The 16,436-nt window shown below is 39.7% G+C and overlaps 1 protein-coding gene across 5 annotated transcripts in view; it reads left to right on the forward strand.

The window, feature by feature from the left end:
• MAP4 (microtubule associated protein 4) overlaps positions 1 to 16,436 on the forward strand; it is a 191,313-nt gene that overhangs the window by 132,405 nt on the left and 42,472 nt on the right. For 4 of the 5 annotated variants that reach the window (XM_045530360.1, XM_045530362.1, XM_045530361.1 and 1 more), the window contains 2 exons: positions 272 to 1,426; positions 2,115 to 2,237. In XM_045530360.1, coding sequence (XP_045386316.1) covers positions 272 to 1,426; positions 2,115 to 2,237 — 1,278 coding nt within the window. Of the gene's footprint in view, positions 1 to 271; positions 1,427 to 2,114; positions 2,238 to 4,694; positions 8,064 to 16,436 lie in introns of all 5 variants that reach the window. The other variant, XM_045530363.1, reaches the window with a different exon arrangement.

Raw genomic sequence — 16,436 nt, forward strand, 5'->3', positions numbered from 1 at the left:
TAGGCAGAATACATTAGCTTGACCACTTCTGAATTATGTTTAGGGTCCTGTAGTCACAAAAGCCAAATACACAGCTGTTTGTCATCTGTGGCAAATGTATCTTGCTCTTGCTCTTGCTCTGTAAACCTATCTTGCACTTCCTCCATAAACTTCATTTCACACTTTAAAAAAAAAAAGGCCAAATACTCCTGTGCCCTAAGAACATAAGTTTTGAATGCAGAGGTATGAGTAGACGATGATGGGTCCTAAATTTCCAACTTTTTACCCTTAGAGCTCGCTGAGGACGTAGAAATGGCATTAGAAGAAGAGAGGCTACCAACGAAAGCATTGGAAATGATGGGAAAGAAGACTACTGATGTGGCACCATGTAGAGAAACAGAGATGGCCCTGGCCAAGGACATGGCACCAGCCATAGAAGCAGAGGTGGCATTGGCTAAAGATATGGGACCACCCACCAAATCAGATGTGACAGTGGCCAAGGACATGCTACCATCCACCGAATTAGATACAGCCCTAGTCAAGGACACGGTACTATCCATAGAAACAGAAGTGGCTCCAGTTAAGGGTGCCGTATGGCCCATAGAAACAGAAGTGTCTTTGACCAAGGATGTGATACTGCCCACAGAAACAGAGGTAGCCCCAGCCAAGGATATGACACTGTTCAAAGAAACAGAGAGGGCACCACCTATACAAATGGGTTTCACCCCACCTGAGGACATGGCAGCACCCAAAGAAAGAGAGTTAGCCCCAGCCAAGGATGTGGTATCACTCTCAGAAATAGAAGTGGCACTGGCTAAAGACATTGTATCATCCACAGAAATACCCTCAGCTGAAAAGGTGGCCTTGTCCTCAGAAACAGAGTTGGCCCCAGGCAGAGACATGGCACTACCCCCAGAAACCAAAATGGTCTTGACCAAGGATATAGCACTGCCCCTAGAAGCACTGGTGGCCCTGGGCAAGGATGTGGCCCTGTCCCCAGAAAAAGAGGTAGCCTCATTCAAGGACATGGCCCAACCCCCAGAAATAGAAGTAGCTCTGGGCAAGGATATGATAGCACCCCCCAAAACAGAGGTGGCCCAGGTCAAGGATGTGACTCTACCACCAGAAACAGAAGTAGCCCCCATCAAGTACATGTGTCTGCCTCCAGAAACAGGGGTGTCCCTTACTAAGGACCTGGCTCCACCCCAAGAAACAGAGGTAGCCCTGGCTAAGGATGTGGCTCTGCCCCCTGCAACAGAGATGACCCTGGCCAACAATGTGACTCCAGCCAAGGATGTTGCATCACTCTCAGAAACAGAGGCGACACAAGTTCCAATTAAAGACACGGAAATTACACAGACACAAGGAGGAATACCTGAGGATTCCCATTTAGAATCTCTCCAGGATGACGGGCAGTCAGCTGCACCTGCCTTCATGATTTCACCAGGTATGAGCTTATGCTTACTCTTAGTATTTCTGTCTACCCTCATGTACTCTCCAAAAAACTAAGGACAGACATCATGCCAGGTAAAATAAAGACAGTCACACTGTACCTTGCAAGTTTATTCATACTCCTACTGTCGTAGACAATACTTTCTCACCTTTCCCCTTCTCCAACCTCCAGTACTTTGTCCATCCTCATTCTCTGCTGATCTTCCTGTTTTCCTTCCAGGTAATTTAAGAAATAAAATAAAACATCCACAAACTTCTATTATGTTATTTCCCCAAATACTTGTATCAGTATCCATAGGGTCTGCCTTCTCTACTGTTTTTATAAGTAAACCATTCCTGCTCGTGATTAAAGCCAACTTCACTTCTCATTTTGCACTAGATTCCATCTCCTCTTTCATGCTCAAGTATGTTGCCCCAGACATTCTCCCCCTTTTTTGCCTGTCATCAGTTTAATTCCCTTTCCATCAGATCATTCCCACCAACTTAGAAACATTTGTTATTTTTCTCATCTTAAGAAAAAAACAAAACCCTCCCAACAACTCCATCTTCCAACTACCATTCCACTTCTCTGCTTCCCCTTACAGGAGAATTTCTCAGAAATGATTCCCATATCCAGTTTCTGGCAGGTAAAAAAATAACTGAAATAGTGCTAATCTATGTGTGATTTTCACTATTACCTTTAGAACCAGTGACAGCCGTGGGCCAAAAGCACAACTTGCCAACAGAGGAGGAGTTTGTGTTAGAAAAACTAGAGCAAAAGAAACCATTCAACAGTCAACCTTCTGAACTTTCTTCAGAGACCTCGGGTAAGTTAGGAAAACTCTTTGAAGCAAGATTGTTTCTAGTTCCCTGGTTGTATGGTAGTAATCAGCAGTATAATTTATAAAGTCAGTTTTCTTTCTTAGACAGAGTTCATCATGTTTAAACAGAAAGTTTGTTAATGTATTTGAAAATTACCACTGTATCAACTCAGGACTCCTAAATTTTGGTCTAGTAGCTGTTCACTATTTTATGCCATATGGTCAAATCTCAGTTTACTCAGCTATAAGATGAATAAATTGGTCAAATGTTCTGTAAAGCCTTGCTAGTTTGCAATGTATTCCATGGCCCAGCAGCATCTGCCGTTGTCTGAGAGCCTGTTAAAATGCAGAATCTTGGGCTGTACCTCAGACCTTCTGAATGAATCATAATCTGCATTTTAACAAGATCCCCAGATAATTTTTATATGCATTAAATTGAGAGGTATTGCTCTAAGGTACTTTCCAACTTAAAGTTGAATTATTCAATGAATTTTAAGATTATATGTTTTTGATGATAAGCTAGAAAGTATGAATTTCATTATCAACTTTATAATTTTCTGTGACTATGATTGAAATGTAAACTCCTTGAAGGCAGGGGTCACAACTTATTTCACTTAGAATCCCTACTGTTGTGCACACTGTCTGGTACAAGGTAGAAGCTAAATAAATGTTTGGACCCCCCCCTTTTTTTTTAAATGCTGTTTTGCTGACTTAGCATATCAGTAAAGATTTATTTAAGTGCTTGTTGTGTACAAAATATCCCATGTTAAGGCACATAGATGTTTAAGGTACTGGTCTTTGCCCTTGAATTATTCTATTATAACATGGATGGAGAGAGGAGTTCCCAGGCATGAACTCTGAAATCAAAGATTTATATGATAATTGAATAAAATAGTATAAGGGACGGCACCAAATAGCTATTGATTAATTGCCAAATTAAATGTTATAAATACTTTTGGTTATTGCGGCCTAGCAGTTTTTTGAAAGAAGCAGTAATTAACCTGAGATATTAAATAAAGGATAGAATTTCCACTGGGCATGGTGGCTCACACCTATAATCTAGCACTTTGGGAGGCCAAGGTGAGAGAATCCCCTGAGGCCAGGAGTTTGAGATGAGCCTGAGCAACATAGTGAGACACCATCTCTACAAAAAATAGAAAAATTAGCTGGGCATGGTGGCGTTCACCTGCAGTCCCAACTACTTGGGAGGCTGAAGCAGGAGGATTGCTTGAGCCCAGGAGTTTGAGGTTAAGTGAGCTATGACAACACCACTGCACTCTAGCCCAGGTGACAGAGTGAGACCCTATCTCAAAAAACAAACCAAAAAAAGGGTAGGATTTTGAGGACATGGGAGGGTAAGGACAAGAACAAAAAGTACTATTTAAGTATTTTAATATTCTTTGAAATCAATTCATTGGGTCAGCTTGACAGGAGCTGGCATAGACCTGCTCTTATTGAGACTCTTTCCGGGGTCTTGGATCCATATGGTATTGACTTGGAAGCAGGAAGTTAATCAGATAACCTACTGAACCTTTTCCAAAGGTGCTCATCCTTATTGTTGAATTTTTTTTAACCTACTTAACATTATCTATATTTCTCTGTCTTTTGGGAAGTACATTTAGGAGCAGAACATTGAAATTTAATACATTTGTCTTTTAAAGTAAAATGCTTTGCTTTTAGAAAGATGAGAATTTTTCTGTGGCCACAATAGTAGTTTAATGTATATTTTTTTCTTTTTCTTTTGAAATAGCAGAAATCTGGCCTGCTGGTTTAGTTCTCAAAATTGGTCTGGTTAGTTTGATAAGTATTAGTATAATATTGATGACAGACTGACTCTTAGAATTGTGAATTCTGTCTAAAATTATGTATATTTAATTCAAGCAGTTAATGTCACCAGAAAGAGACAAGCACTAATAATAACAAATGTAAATCATCTGAGATTTATACACAGTAAACGTTAAGTGTTATTATAGAAGTTAGAAGATTTGAAATACTTCAATTTTTTTAATTCAGCCCTGCTACTACTTCTGAAATGAAACATTTAAAATATTTTATAAATATATTTGAAAAAAAATCTTTTTTTTTTTTTTTTTTTTTTTTTTTGAGACGGAGTCTCACTCTGTTGCCAGGGTAGAGTCCCAGGGCGTCAGCCTAGCTCACAGCAACCTCAAACTCCTGGGCTCAAACGATCCACCCACCTTGGCCTCCCAGAGTGCTAGGAATACAGGTGTGAGCCACCAGCACCCAGCCTCGAAAAAAAATCTTTACTGAGATGATGATCTCTGTTAAATATTTGCTGACCCCAGTTAAGGGTGAGAAATGTTTTTAAAAAAACTATTTTCTTAAACAAATTATAGGTTATCTGTAGATTGGTGACAATAGACTACTTAAATGAGTCATCAAACTTTTTTTTTTTTTTTTTTAAAGAAACAATAACAAGGAGTTTTTTGTTTGGAATTTTAGCCAACTTCATGTATTGCGGTACCCCTCCCACACAAGCCAAACAAGTTTGCAGACCCAGTGACCACAGGTCAGCCCAGCCTAAGCCTGCCAGGGTCCCTTCTGAGCTGCTGGGAGTCTCTCCTCCACAGAAGACTCTTGATCCCAGGCTGGGCCGCTGCTCTTCATCTGAGTTAGGTTGGGTCTCTGGTTCATCTTCCTGTGGTGAGCCTAGGAACCAAAGGAAAACTATTCGTGTTGACGCACTTGAACCCCAGAGGGATCTTGGCAGGGAGGCCTGGGATATACAAAGCATACCAATGATGATGAAGAAAAAGAAGAAGAAACCAAAACAAAAGAGATATTTTCAACCCCGGACTGGGGGACCTTGGAATGATGACAATGCAGATGAGCCTAAAGGTCATCCCTTTGCAGCTGACACACAAAAGTCCAGTGTTCTCCCCAGCCAGTCTACCACTGTGGGCACAGACTGTGGACTTGTACCCAGAGAAAACTTGAAAAGGGAACATGTAGTTGACTCCAGAGCAGGCAAACTGGTAGATGAGAACTTTGTCCCAGAGGGTCTCAGAGTTCCTTTGTGTCCTTCAGAAGAACCTCCAAAAACTGTAATAAAGTCTCAGCCCAAGCTGGGAGTAGAGGAAGAGGGCAAAGGTAACAAGTCAATGCCACAGAGCCAAGACAAGAAATTGCTGAAGCAAGATGAGTGCAAACCACAGCCTGAACCCCTCCTGAAGGCTCCAGTCGATAAAAGCCAGCCAATAGGCTCTCTCAATCTGAAAGGACCCCTGGCAGAAGTTTCTGCACACAAAGTAGAAACTCCTTTGTCTATCATACCCAAAGGGGATTGCTCTCCTATCTTGGGCCAAGAGGGTGTTGGTATAGTTTTAAAACCCACTGTAGCAAAAAAACAGCTTAATTTGATACCCACTTTGACAGCATGTAATCCATTAGAAAGTAGCCTAAAAGAAGAGAATGATGAAAGTAAAACGACTAAACTGCAGGATGTCAAACAGAAAGAGTCTCCTGAAGGAGCTGAAGAGGATGAAGAACTAAAAAAGGAAGCTTTTCCCAAGCAAAGTCAAGAGATCGGCATCATTGCTTCTGAGCAGCTGCAGGGCCAGGTGTTAGTGCAGGTCCCTGGGCTAGAGAATGAACCACATAAGAGAATGGCAGGTGATGGCAAAAGCAGGAAGGGAAGGGGAAGTTCTGGGAAAGTGAGAGCAAATTCTGGGAAGGCAAAAGCAAGATCTGAGCTGCCTTTCCTTCTGGATAGCCAGAAGGATGGAAGGGCCATTCTTGTACCAGGTGAGCCAATCGCTAAAACTGAAGGAATGACTAATCAGGATAAGAGTGAGGAGCTGGGGCTGGATTCCTCAAAGCAACCAGGAACCATGGCTGATCTCACCGTGGCGATGGGGGAGCCTAAGGAGACGACTCACGCCAAGGTGTCAAACACCTTGCAGCCATTAATTCCTTTGGAAAATGGTTCAGGCATGACTCAGACTTCTGATGTTAGGACAGAAAGAGGAGCTATAGTCAAAGATATGGGTGTCAATAACCAGAGCAAGGAAGAAAAGTGTCCTTGGATGGATCATGAGCCAGCTCCCTGGATTTCTGAAAAGCCTAAAAAGAGAGACAATGAAGGCAAAACCAAAAAATTTAAAAGTAATTATTCCACACAGCCTGCCAGAGTGGAGAGGAAGGAAGAAATCCTTAAACCACCTTTTGTAGGGAAGGATGGAGATACTGGTAGTATTCCCCATAAAAACAAGGAATTAGGCCCCATTTTCCCCAAAATGCGTGATCCTTTGTTCTCACATACATCAGATTCACCCACAGCGGAAGTAGTTGACAGAAAGGGTGGAGATGTTGAGGCTAATTCTTTTGAGCTTGAAACTCTTGGGGGGAGCAAAACAAACACAGTCAAGGCTTCTGCTATTATTGAAACAACTACCAAGGTGACAGATGGGAGCTGCCAAGACCAAATCCAGGGGACAGGATTTGTTCCTTCAGTACTGTCTGAGGAGAATAAGACAGATGCAGCCAAGGGACATATTGCAGTGGCTGACAAACCAAATAAAAGGAGTAATGATGGAAAAAGTAAAAAGGTTAAAAATAGTTCTCTGGAGAAGCACATTCTGGAGAATAAGATAGATGCAACAAAAATACATGTTCCCATGGAAACCACAGGGGACCACAGAGTTGGAGGAATGGGCTATGTGGACGAAAATAGAAATATTACATTTACCTGTCCTAGAATGCCATCAGAGCTGATAAATAAGTCAACTCCCCTAGAGGCTCTGGAATCAGCAGCTTGTGAAAAACTGCCCACTCCTACTCCTCAAGTAGTAAAGGAAAATGAATCCTTTCTAGATACCTTGGCAAAAAGTGGGCAAGAGATAGCCCCAGACCAGATTCCCAAATTATTAGTGGTCAATAACTGCAAGAAAGATGGAGTCCCAGGCCAAGAAAGACCCAAGGCTCTTTCTGCTGTTGTGCCTTCTACAAACACAGGAGGAGTTGTCTTACCTTTTACAGCAGCCATGGAAACAGTTAACAGTCAGGGAGATCATTGTCTTAAGTATAAAGGTGAGCTTACTGATTCCCTGAAAAATGAAGCAGGGATCAATGAAGGGCATGTGGTAGGAGAATCTGAGTCAGTGCATAGTGGTATATCCAAGCATTCAATAGAGAAAGTCACAGAGCTAGCAAAAGGGCACCTTCTTCCTGGAGTGTCAGTAGAGGACCAGAGCCTACCAGGAGAGGTCAGGGTCCCAGAAGCAGATAGGGGTAGTGTCCCAGCATATCCACTAAACAAAGAGAAAGACACTGCGGAAGGTTCTGCTCCAGTTCAAATTCCTGACTTATTGGCAGACAAAGCAGAAAGGCTCAGTTTCTGTGAGAGCCAAAATGCTGAAGATAAAGATTCCAAGAGCCCAGATAGTTTGAATAAAGAGGTGGATATAACTCTTTTGCCTCTAAAAAGTGAAAAGGATAAGTTGAAAGAAGTTAATCTGGTTTGTAAAATCACAGAATTGGAAAGTGTTTCCTTGTCAACTTCAGAATTTCAGTCAGATTTCTTAGACAGCAGAGTTGAAGCTCCTCCTTCAAGGATGGCGGATAAGTTGGTCGTGACTGCTTCCAAAGGGCTTCAACATCCAGGACTCAAAGATAAGATCTTGGAGGCACCTCAGAAAATGACAGAAAAATCAGAATCAAAGGCACTGAGAGAAAGGAAGAAAGAAGATAAAAGTAGAATGGTAGAACCAATGAAAGGATACATGAGACCTACCAAGTCCCGAGGACTTACGCCACTTTTGCCAAAATCTACAGTCCAGGATCGGGAGAGATCTAAGCAACTGAAGTCCAGTGGTATGAACCTGCCATGGGGAAATGTGTGTGCTTGTGGCTTTTGAGTCAGCATCAAAGAGGCAAAGAGCTTGTGCCTTAGTTCCATCTGGACTCTAATCATCCTTGTTAATCATTGGTTTGTTGGCATGACAATCTATAACTGCTACTTATGTGTTTTCTGCGGCCAAGGCATGCATTGTGTCCAGTTTGAGGAGGCAGGTAACTTGGTTGCATGTCTTTTTACCCAGCACTAAACCTTGAGTTTTAGGGGAAGTTGAATTTAAAACAATGAATTCTTTAGCAGAAGGCCTATCATCATCCACTATTCTTAATTTTTTGAAAATTGTTCCTCCTATGTGTAAAGTTCACAGCCAAATTTTAATCATTATTTGGTATAAGGATTCACAGGAGAAAAGAAAATGTTTCATGTCTAGCTGTATGCATGATATCTTTTTTGCAGTATGTATGTAGCTTATGCTGATAGGATTAAATATCCAAATTGTGTGGTGGCTACCACCTGTAGTCCCAGCTGCTTGGAAGGCTGAGGTGGGAGGATTGCTTGAGCCCAGGAGTTTGAGGCTGCAATGAGCTGTGATCACACCACTGTACTCCAGCCTGGGCAGCAGAGCAAGATCCCGTCTCTTAAAAATATATATGTATATCCAGATTGCTTTTAGATGAAATTAGAACAGTCTGTCTCTTTATGAGGAAATGGTAGCCTTTGACCATTGGTGGGCACAGACTTTATTTGTGTTTATAGTAGCAGAAAATGTTCTTACAGTGATGTAACTACGTTCTTTGACCAGTTTGTTGCCTATAGCCATTGACCCACAGTTGCATGTGGGTTAGAGTTTTGGGCCAGTCCATAAAACTTGCCTATGTTGGGTTCCTCATAATTTTACCCTTTTTGGCTCTAATTGGAATGAGATTGAGAAGATGATTCCTTTAAGATTTAGAAATGGTAGCCTTTTTTTACCCCAAAATGTACACATTTAATCATGGCTTTCCTAAAAAATGTTTCCTTGCCTTTGAGGTTTTTAACAGCCTACAAATGATGCTATTTCTTAATCACTGTTTCCCAGCTTGCATCATGCAGCTACTAACTGCAGAAGTAAAAAAACACCAATTGGTCTTAGTAGCGAGTGAGGCTTTTGGAGAGGCTTCATCATGAGATTGTGTTCTGCATGATATGGACTTGTTCTTTGAGATAAAGCTTATAATGTGCATGAATTTCTACCCAATAAGGAATACTTCCTGTGTGAGTAAAGAATGCTAAAGGTTGTTATTTGCATATGATATTCTCATCTTTTCTATTTTTATCTTCCTTCTATTAGCTTCCTTATTACCAAGGCAGAAAATGAAGTAGTATATAGAGGGCTTTCTAGCATTCTATCCATTCCTTCAGTTTTGGTTTGTAGACCAGTTCTTTAGTTTCAGCAGTGATCCAAAGGTTAACATGTAAATTTTGTGAAATCCTAGTCATCTCTTTTTGCTCAGTATTTCCAGAGAAATGTAGAAAGAATTTGTTCTCCTTGGGGAAACAAGGCAGGTGCTGCAGAGCTTTTGGGCCCTCAGGCCAGGCTCAGAGACTGAGTTAAGAGTGGGTCTTGCAGAGTGGCTGAATAGAGGTAATGGATTTTGGACAGAATTTACTGTTTCTTCTCTAAATTCCATCATGCCTTTTTCCTAAGGACAATCTGTACTTTTTTTTTTTTTTTTTTTTTTTTTGGAGACAGAGTCTTGCTCTGTTGTCTGGGCTAGAGTGCCATGGTGTCAACCTAGCTCACAGCAACCTCAAACTCCTGGGCTTAAGCAATCCTTCTGCCTCAGCCTCCCAAGTAGCTGGGACTACAGGCATGTGCCACCATGCCCAGCTATTTTTTTCTATTTTTAGTTGTTTGGCTAATTTCTTTATATTTTTAATAGAGACGGGGTCTCACTCTTGCTCAGGCTGGTCTCAAACTCCTGACCTCCAGCAATCCTCCTGCCTCGGCCTCCTAGAGTGCTAGGATTACAAGCGTGAGCCACCACGCCCAGCCTATACTTTTTTTAATAGTTAATTTTTTTTACTAATTTTTGAATAAGTTAATACATTCACATGGTATAATGGGGTATACAATAAAATGTAAGTCAGCCTCCCTCCATTAACCCCCTTCCAATTTTCCCTCTCCAGAGGCAGCCAATGTTAATAGTGTCATTACATATCCTTCCAGACAACTTATATATAAAGAAGCAATGGCATATGTATTTCCTGATTTCATATAAATGAGAAATATACATACCTACTGATATATGCCATGCTTTTTTTCTTTTTAAAGACATCTTTACATATCAATACAAAGAAAGAGACCTCATTCTTTTTTAATAGCTGTATAGTATTTCATCTTATAGGTACAATTCTGTAATACATTTCTAATGTATTATAGTATTTAGGTATTTTCCAGTTTTTTCCTATTAGAAACAAGATACATAAACTATCCTTATAATTACAGAATGTCATACTCATGCAGGTACCTATGTATAATAAAAAGGGGCTTCATAGTAGAATCTCTGGTTTAAAGAATAGGTATTTGTAATTTTGATAGGTGATGCCAGATTGCTCCCTACAGAGATGTACTAGAGTTACATTCCTACCCTGAGCATGATGAGTACCTGTTCCCTTGCCCTTTTTCCACTAGTGTGTTTTTTTGGTTGTGTGGTAAAAAATTATTTCCCACATAGATTTATTTTGTGTTTTATTTATTTAATGACTTGTGTATTATTAAGCTTATAAAAGCCATCTCCACTTGAGTTTATAAAAATATTTTCTTATCTATTAATTTTTAACTTTTCATATTTTGAATCTTTGGTCTACAATTTGCCTATTTGTGGGTTTTTAGTTTTGTTTTTTGTATGTCGTTTATAAGGTGTGAGGTAGAGTTACTTTGTTGTCCCATCATTTGTATAATCTGTCCCCACTGCATGTATTTTGTCCTGCTCTAAATTCCTGTATGTATTTAGTCTGTTTCTGGACTTTCTTACCTGATCCGTTGATCTTTCCATTCAGGCTTCAGTTACATGATTTGACTTAATAATATATTTTAATATCTAATTGGGCTACCCTCACCCTTGCCTTATTACTCTTTTACAGAGTTGTCCTGACTATTCTTGCTTGTTTATGGTTAATATAAACTTGAGAAATATTGTTTTGTAAAAAAAAAATCCAGCCAGTATTTTTCTTGGTATCAGTTTCTAGATTATCCTAGCAAGAGTTGATGTCTTTCATGTTGAGTTTTCTATTTAACAACATAGTATGCCTATCATGTGTTCAAGTGTTAACCCATCACTGGTATTTATCTTTGTTCCTCACTTCAAATCATTCATGTTTACTGCTCTACCCCTAGATTGCCTCTGATTCTTACATATCTTGTCCTCAGTTGTCCTCTGGTTATATGGTGTTACCCATGGTTTTCAATGTTTGGGTAGTAAAGATATTATTAGCAGTGTTGATAAAAGTAATAGCACCTACCATTTGTTGAGTGAATATTAGTTTCCTCATTATCTATGGATAGGTAGGTAGATAAATGACACACACACACTACAATACTATGAAAGATTATCTCCATTTTCCAGGTGAGAAAAAAGAGGCCCTCAAGGTTAAGGCCACACAGCTAGCAAAGCAGAGCTAGAATTTGAACCCAAGTCTGTGTGATTCTAAAGCCCATGCTTTCCTTATTTGTGCCTCAGAAGAAGCTTCCAGGAGTTTTAGATACTTAAGAAAAAGATGAAGGTTGACAATTAGTAAATATATATGTGTGTCTGTGTGTATATATAGTGTATGTGTGTATATACACATATGTGTGTGTATATATATGTGTGTGTGTACCAACTAAGCACTTTATGGCTGGAGAAATAAAGATGTATCATGAGGACAAAAATTATGAATCAGAGGTTAATTTAGGATTAGAATCTAGGTCTTTAAACTCTGTCTAGCATTTTTTCCTCCAGACAGAGTCTGTGTTTGATTTATTCATGTGTTCTTCTTAACACTCAGCGTAGAGCTTTACATATACATGATGCCTAATGGCATTTTTTGAATTATAAATGAATTATGCTGCTCTTACCCTGTTTGGAAGTAGGGTAAATGAATATATTACTAAAGTCTCTTCCAGCTTGCTGTTTCCTGTTATGCTTTCATACCACTCACAAGTTTAGGGAGACTTTAGTAGAGGGTTTCTTCACATATTATGCATGTTATGCTAAGCAGGGAAGATTAATAAGATACTTCAAGAAGTCTGAGCTCAACTTGTCAGGAAAAGACTTCTTGGTAGACTGTGTTTTTTGTGAAGGGAAGCACAAGTTTGAAAGGATGATCCACATTGGATTCTGGTATCCACTCCATGTTAGTTGTTCCCCTGGAAACCAAGTAGATCCATGAATGACAGTGCACTTGATATGTCCTTATTATAAATGGGACAGTTAGGGATCCCTATAAATGGATCCCTTCCTTTGCCATAGTGAAGTTTGATCTCCTTTTTATCTGGCTTCATTTCTTTTTCTTCAGTTTGCTTGCGCCCATCAACTGTCTTCCAGCAGCTGGGAACGTCAGTTTATGGTGAGAAATTCTCTTGGTGTGAAACTTGAAGTAATTTATAAACCCAGAATTCTAACAGTTTCAGGTCTCTTGTACATAAATAAAATATGCTCAGCAGATGAAAAAAACATTTGTAATCTTAGAACTTGCTACTATTTTACAACTGGAGAAGTACCCATTTGGTAATGTCTTTTCTTAACTAGTGCCATTTGTGAAGTTCCTTTTTTATTGCTTTCTTCTCACTTGCCCTCTCATTCTCTGATTTTTTTTTCTTACTAGCATATTAATGAAATTTGTTAGGACTCTGTGTGCCACACAGGTAAAAATGGCTACCATTTATTGACCCTTACTATATACTCAGCACTGTCCTAAACTCTTTTGACCTCAAAGAATCCTCTATGATCAGTGCTACTATTACTTTGTTTGGGTCAGAACATCTAAATATTCTTTGAAATAAGTCAAGCAACTGTCGATTATCCTACTTTAAAAGAAGGTTCTTCTCACATTCACTCATGCCTCACTTTTACCCCCTGACTGACAAATAGCATTGGGGATTCTGAAAACGATAAGATAAAAACTTAGTTTCTGATTTTCAGTGTTGCAGATATATTTACTTCTTTAAAATATGAATTTACTTCTTTAAAATATTTACTTCAGTAAAGCAGACTTCCATTCTTATTTTTACCTGCATCATGTCCATTGAAGCAGGTCATCTCATCTGTTAACAGATTGAAATTGTTAGTCTTTAAACTGTTTTAGCCATGGTGCTAGTTTGTGTAAGTTTAGACAAAAGTTTAATTGTCATATCAATATTGCCTATTGCTCTGTGAATAGTGGACACAGAACATGATTTGTACTTTTCAGTATTTAGTTTATTCATTCAATAGATACCAAGTAACATCACTCCCACATTCTAAAAGTAGAGCAATAAAACATTCTCCTCCCTCAAGGATTTCAGAGTGGAGAGATAAACACACAATTTTACTCTAGTGGGAAAAGTTTACTCTGGTGAGAGAGAATAGAAGTATGAGCTATATACTATGGGAATACAGAGCAGAAAAGGATCAAGTCCTCCTAGGAGAGCAAGAGAAATCTTCACACAGGAGATTCTGGGGTACATGTGGGTCTGGAAGTATGGCTGAGAGTTTGCTGAGCAAAATTAAGATAAAGCATTCTAGGGGATAGTTTAGGAAAGACATAGTACAGATGCATGGAATATTTGAGGAGTAGCAAACTGGTTTAACTGCCATATGAGTCAAGTTTGGGAAATAGAGGTCTGTGAAACATTTTGAGATGAGATTGGGAAAACTTCCTAAAGGCTCCTCGGTATGCTATGTCCTCCACAAGCAGAGGATCTTAGATTTATGCTAGGAGGTAATTGAGGGAAGAGGTTGTCGTTCTACCTAGTTTAGTTGGATGATTCTCTTTTCTTTTAGAGGGAGGCCATGGGGGGAGGGTCAATGCTATGCTGAAAAGAACAAAGGCCTAGAATTTTCAAGTTGTACTTCTTGGAGGATTTTTCATATACAAGCATTTTAATGTCTTGGGTTCACGTATGTCAAATTACTAGCTTCAGTTTTTTCATTCCGTCTGTTTGCGTCCCAACTTTTTAAATTTAATCAGGGAGAAGCATTATTTTCTTGACTTAAACATGTAATAAGAAATGTTTTTAAAATTTAGTAGAATATGGTTTTGAAATGGTTTTGCATATATGTATGTATGAACACATATGATTCACTTCAGATAAGAAACCAGATTGTAACTTCACAACCTTCAGCTTTTATTAGTAAAGAATGTCATCAGTGTGGCCGGGCGTGGTGGCTCACACCTGTAATCCTAGCACTCTGGGAGGGCAAAGTGGAAGGATCGCTCGAGGTCAGGAGTTCAAGACCAGCCTGAGCAACAGCGAGACCCCATCTCTACTAAAAATAGAAAGAAATTAGCTGGACAACTAAAAATATATAAATAAAAAAAAAAGAATGTCATCAGTCATTGTAATCAGTAGAATTATTGACTTTTATTATAATGATAATTTATTAGAATTATTTCCTGAAGGCAATAACCAGGAACAGTTGGTCAATCTGGAGAGTACTGTTGCCTTGGTAACTGATGAAAAAGAATGCAGAGAAACCAGTTGTCAAGTACAAAAACCAAAGCCCTGAGCAGGTTAAATACTAGCTTCGAGCACAAGGCAAAAACAGAAACATCTGCCAGTACATCTGCTGGGGTCAGAGGCCTGCAGGCTGTGCCAAAGCCCTTGGAGGCTTGACAGTTACAAGTCTGCTAAGAGTCTTAAAAACTATTTTCTGACCAGACACACAGGAATTCATGTACTTTCTTCAGATTCAGAATGGAATAGAACCTCAAAATTGTCAGCCCAAAGGACATTCCAAATCGCTCCCTCTTGGGATGAGTTTAAAACAGCTTTAATGGTGGGAAATATCAGGTCAAATGATATAGATGCCATGTAAAAGGAATCCATCCATCCTTTCACTGAGCAGATCTTTTTTGAGAACTTATTTACTGAGTGTCAAGCACTGTGCTAGGCACCCACACAGCAGAAATAGATCACATTCCTGTCTTCTAAAAACTCTCAGGAAAGGCCTATAAACAAAAAGATTACAGTGTAGTTTCTAAGACTTCACACACGTCCCTCATCCACTAACTTCATACTGTATCGCAGTGGCTTGGGAGGTTTGGGTTCCTTGATGGAGCTGTTCCTGTGGATGAATGTGCATTCCTGAGTGAGATTATGTCTGTAATTCTGATTTGGACTAGAGCACTGACCTGGCCATCCAGAGTTTCTACTAATTATTCTGTACTAGGTTTTCCCCATCATTTGCAGAGTAGCAATCACCTCACTGGGAGAGGAACAAAGCTGTTAATTATTGTTCCATATGATCTCTTGTTATGCATTGCAAAAGCAGTAGTGTAATCAAATTATAAGCCACTCTGTCCCTTCCCCTCTGTAAAAGCCTCTGGATCTCTGCTTTTTCTTAGTGAGGCAGGACCTGCCTGCCTACTCGAAAGCAGCATGAAGGGAAACCCGAAGTGCTGAGGTAGTATACGAAGACATTGACGTAAATCTAAGTTCTCTGGAGTCTGGAAAATAGTAACAGAGGATTGCTAAGGAATAAGTCACTCACACCTTACTCATTCTTTGCATAATTAAAAGAAAACAAGACCATGCTTAAGGTATAAGGTAAACACTGAAACTAAATGCATTGCTTCTTTTTCTCCTTTATTTTAAACTTGCTTTTGCCCCTCCTAAACACACACACATATACACATGTGTGTATACTGTGTATTAATTTGAGAATTCTGAATTGATCACAAAAAATAAATTACAATTGCAAATTAAAGCTTAAAGTACTTTTCTTCACTGATTAAAAAAGAACCGCCCTGGCGTGGTGGCTCAAGCCTATAATCCTAGCACTCTGGGAGGCCGAGGTGGGTGGATCCTTTGAGCTCAGTAGTTCAATACCAGCCTGAGCAAGAGTGAGACACCATCTCTACTAAAAATAGAAAGAAATTATATAGACAACTAAAAATATATATAGAAAAAATTAGCTGGGCATGGTGGCACATGCCTATCGTCCCAGCTACTTGGGAGGCTGAGGTAGGAGGATTGCTTGAGCCCAGGAGTTTGAGGTTGTTGTGAGCGAGGCTGACGCCACGGCGCTCTAGCCTGGGGAACAGAGTGAGACTCTGTCTCAGAAAAAAAAAAAAGAAAAAAAGAACCAATAAAAAAGAGTCATCCAGTGATGAAGATTAATTTTTACTCAGTGGTGGGGGAAGACTAGCAGTCGGAAACCCAGCAT

The sequence above is a fragment of the Lemur catta genome, chromosome 18, assembly GCF_020740605.2.
Source record: "Lemur catta isolate mLemCat1 chromosome 18, mLemCat1.pri, whole genome shotgun sequence".
In the NCBI taxonomy this organism is placed as follows: Eukaryota; Metazoa; Chordata; class Mammalia; order Primates; family Lemuridae; genus Lemur; species Lemur catta.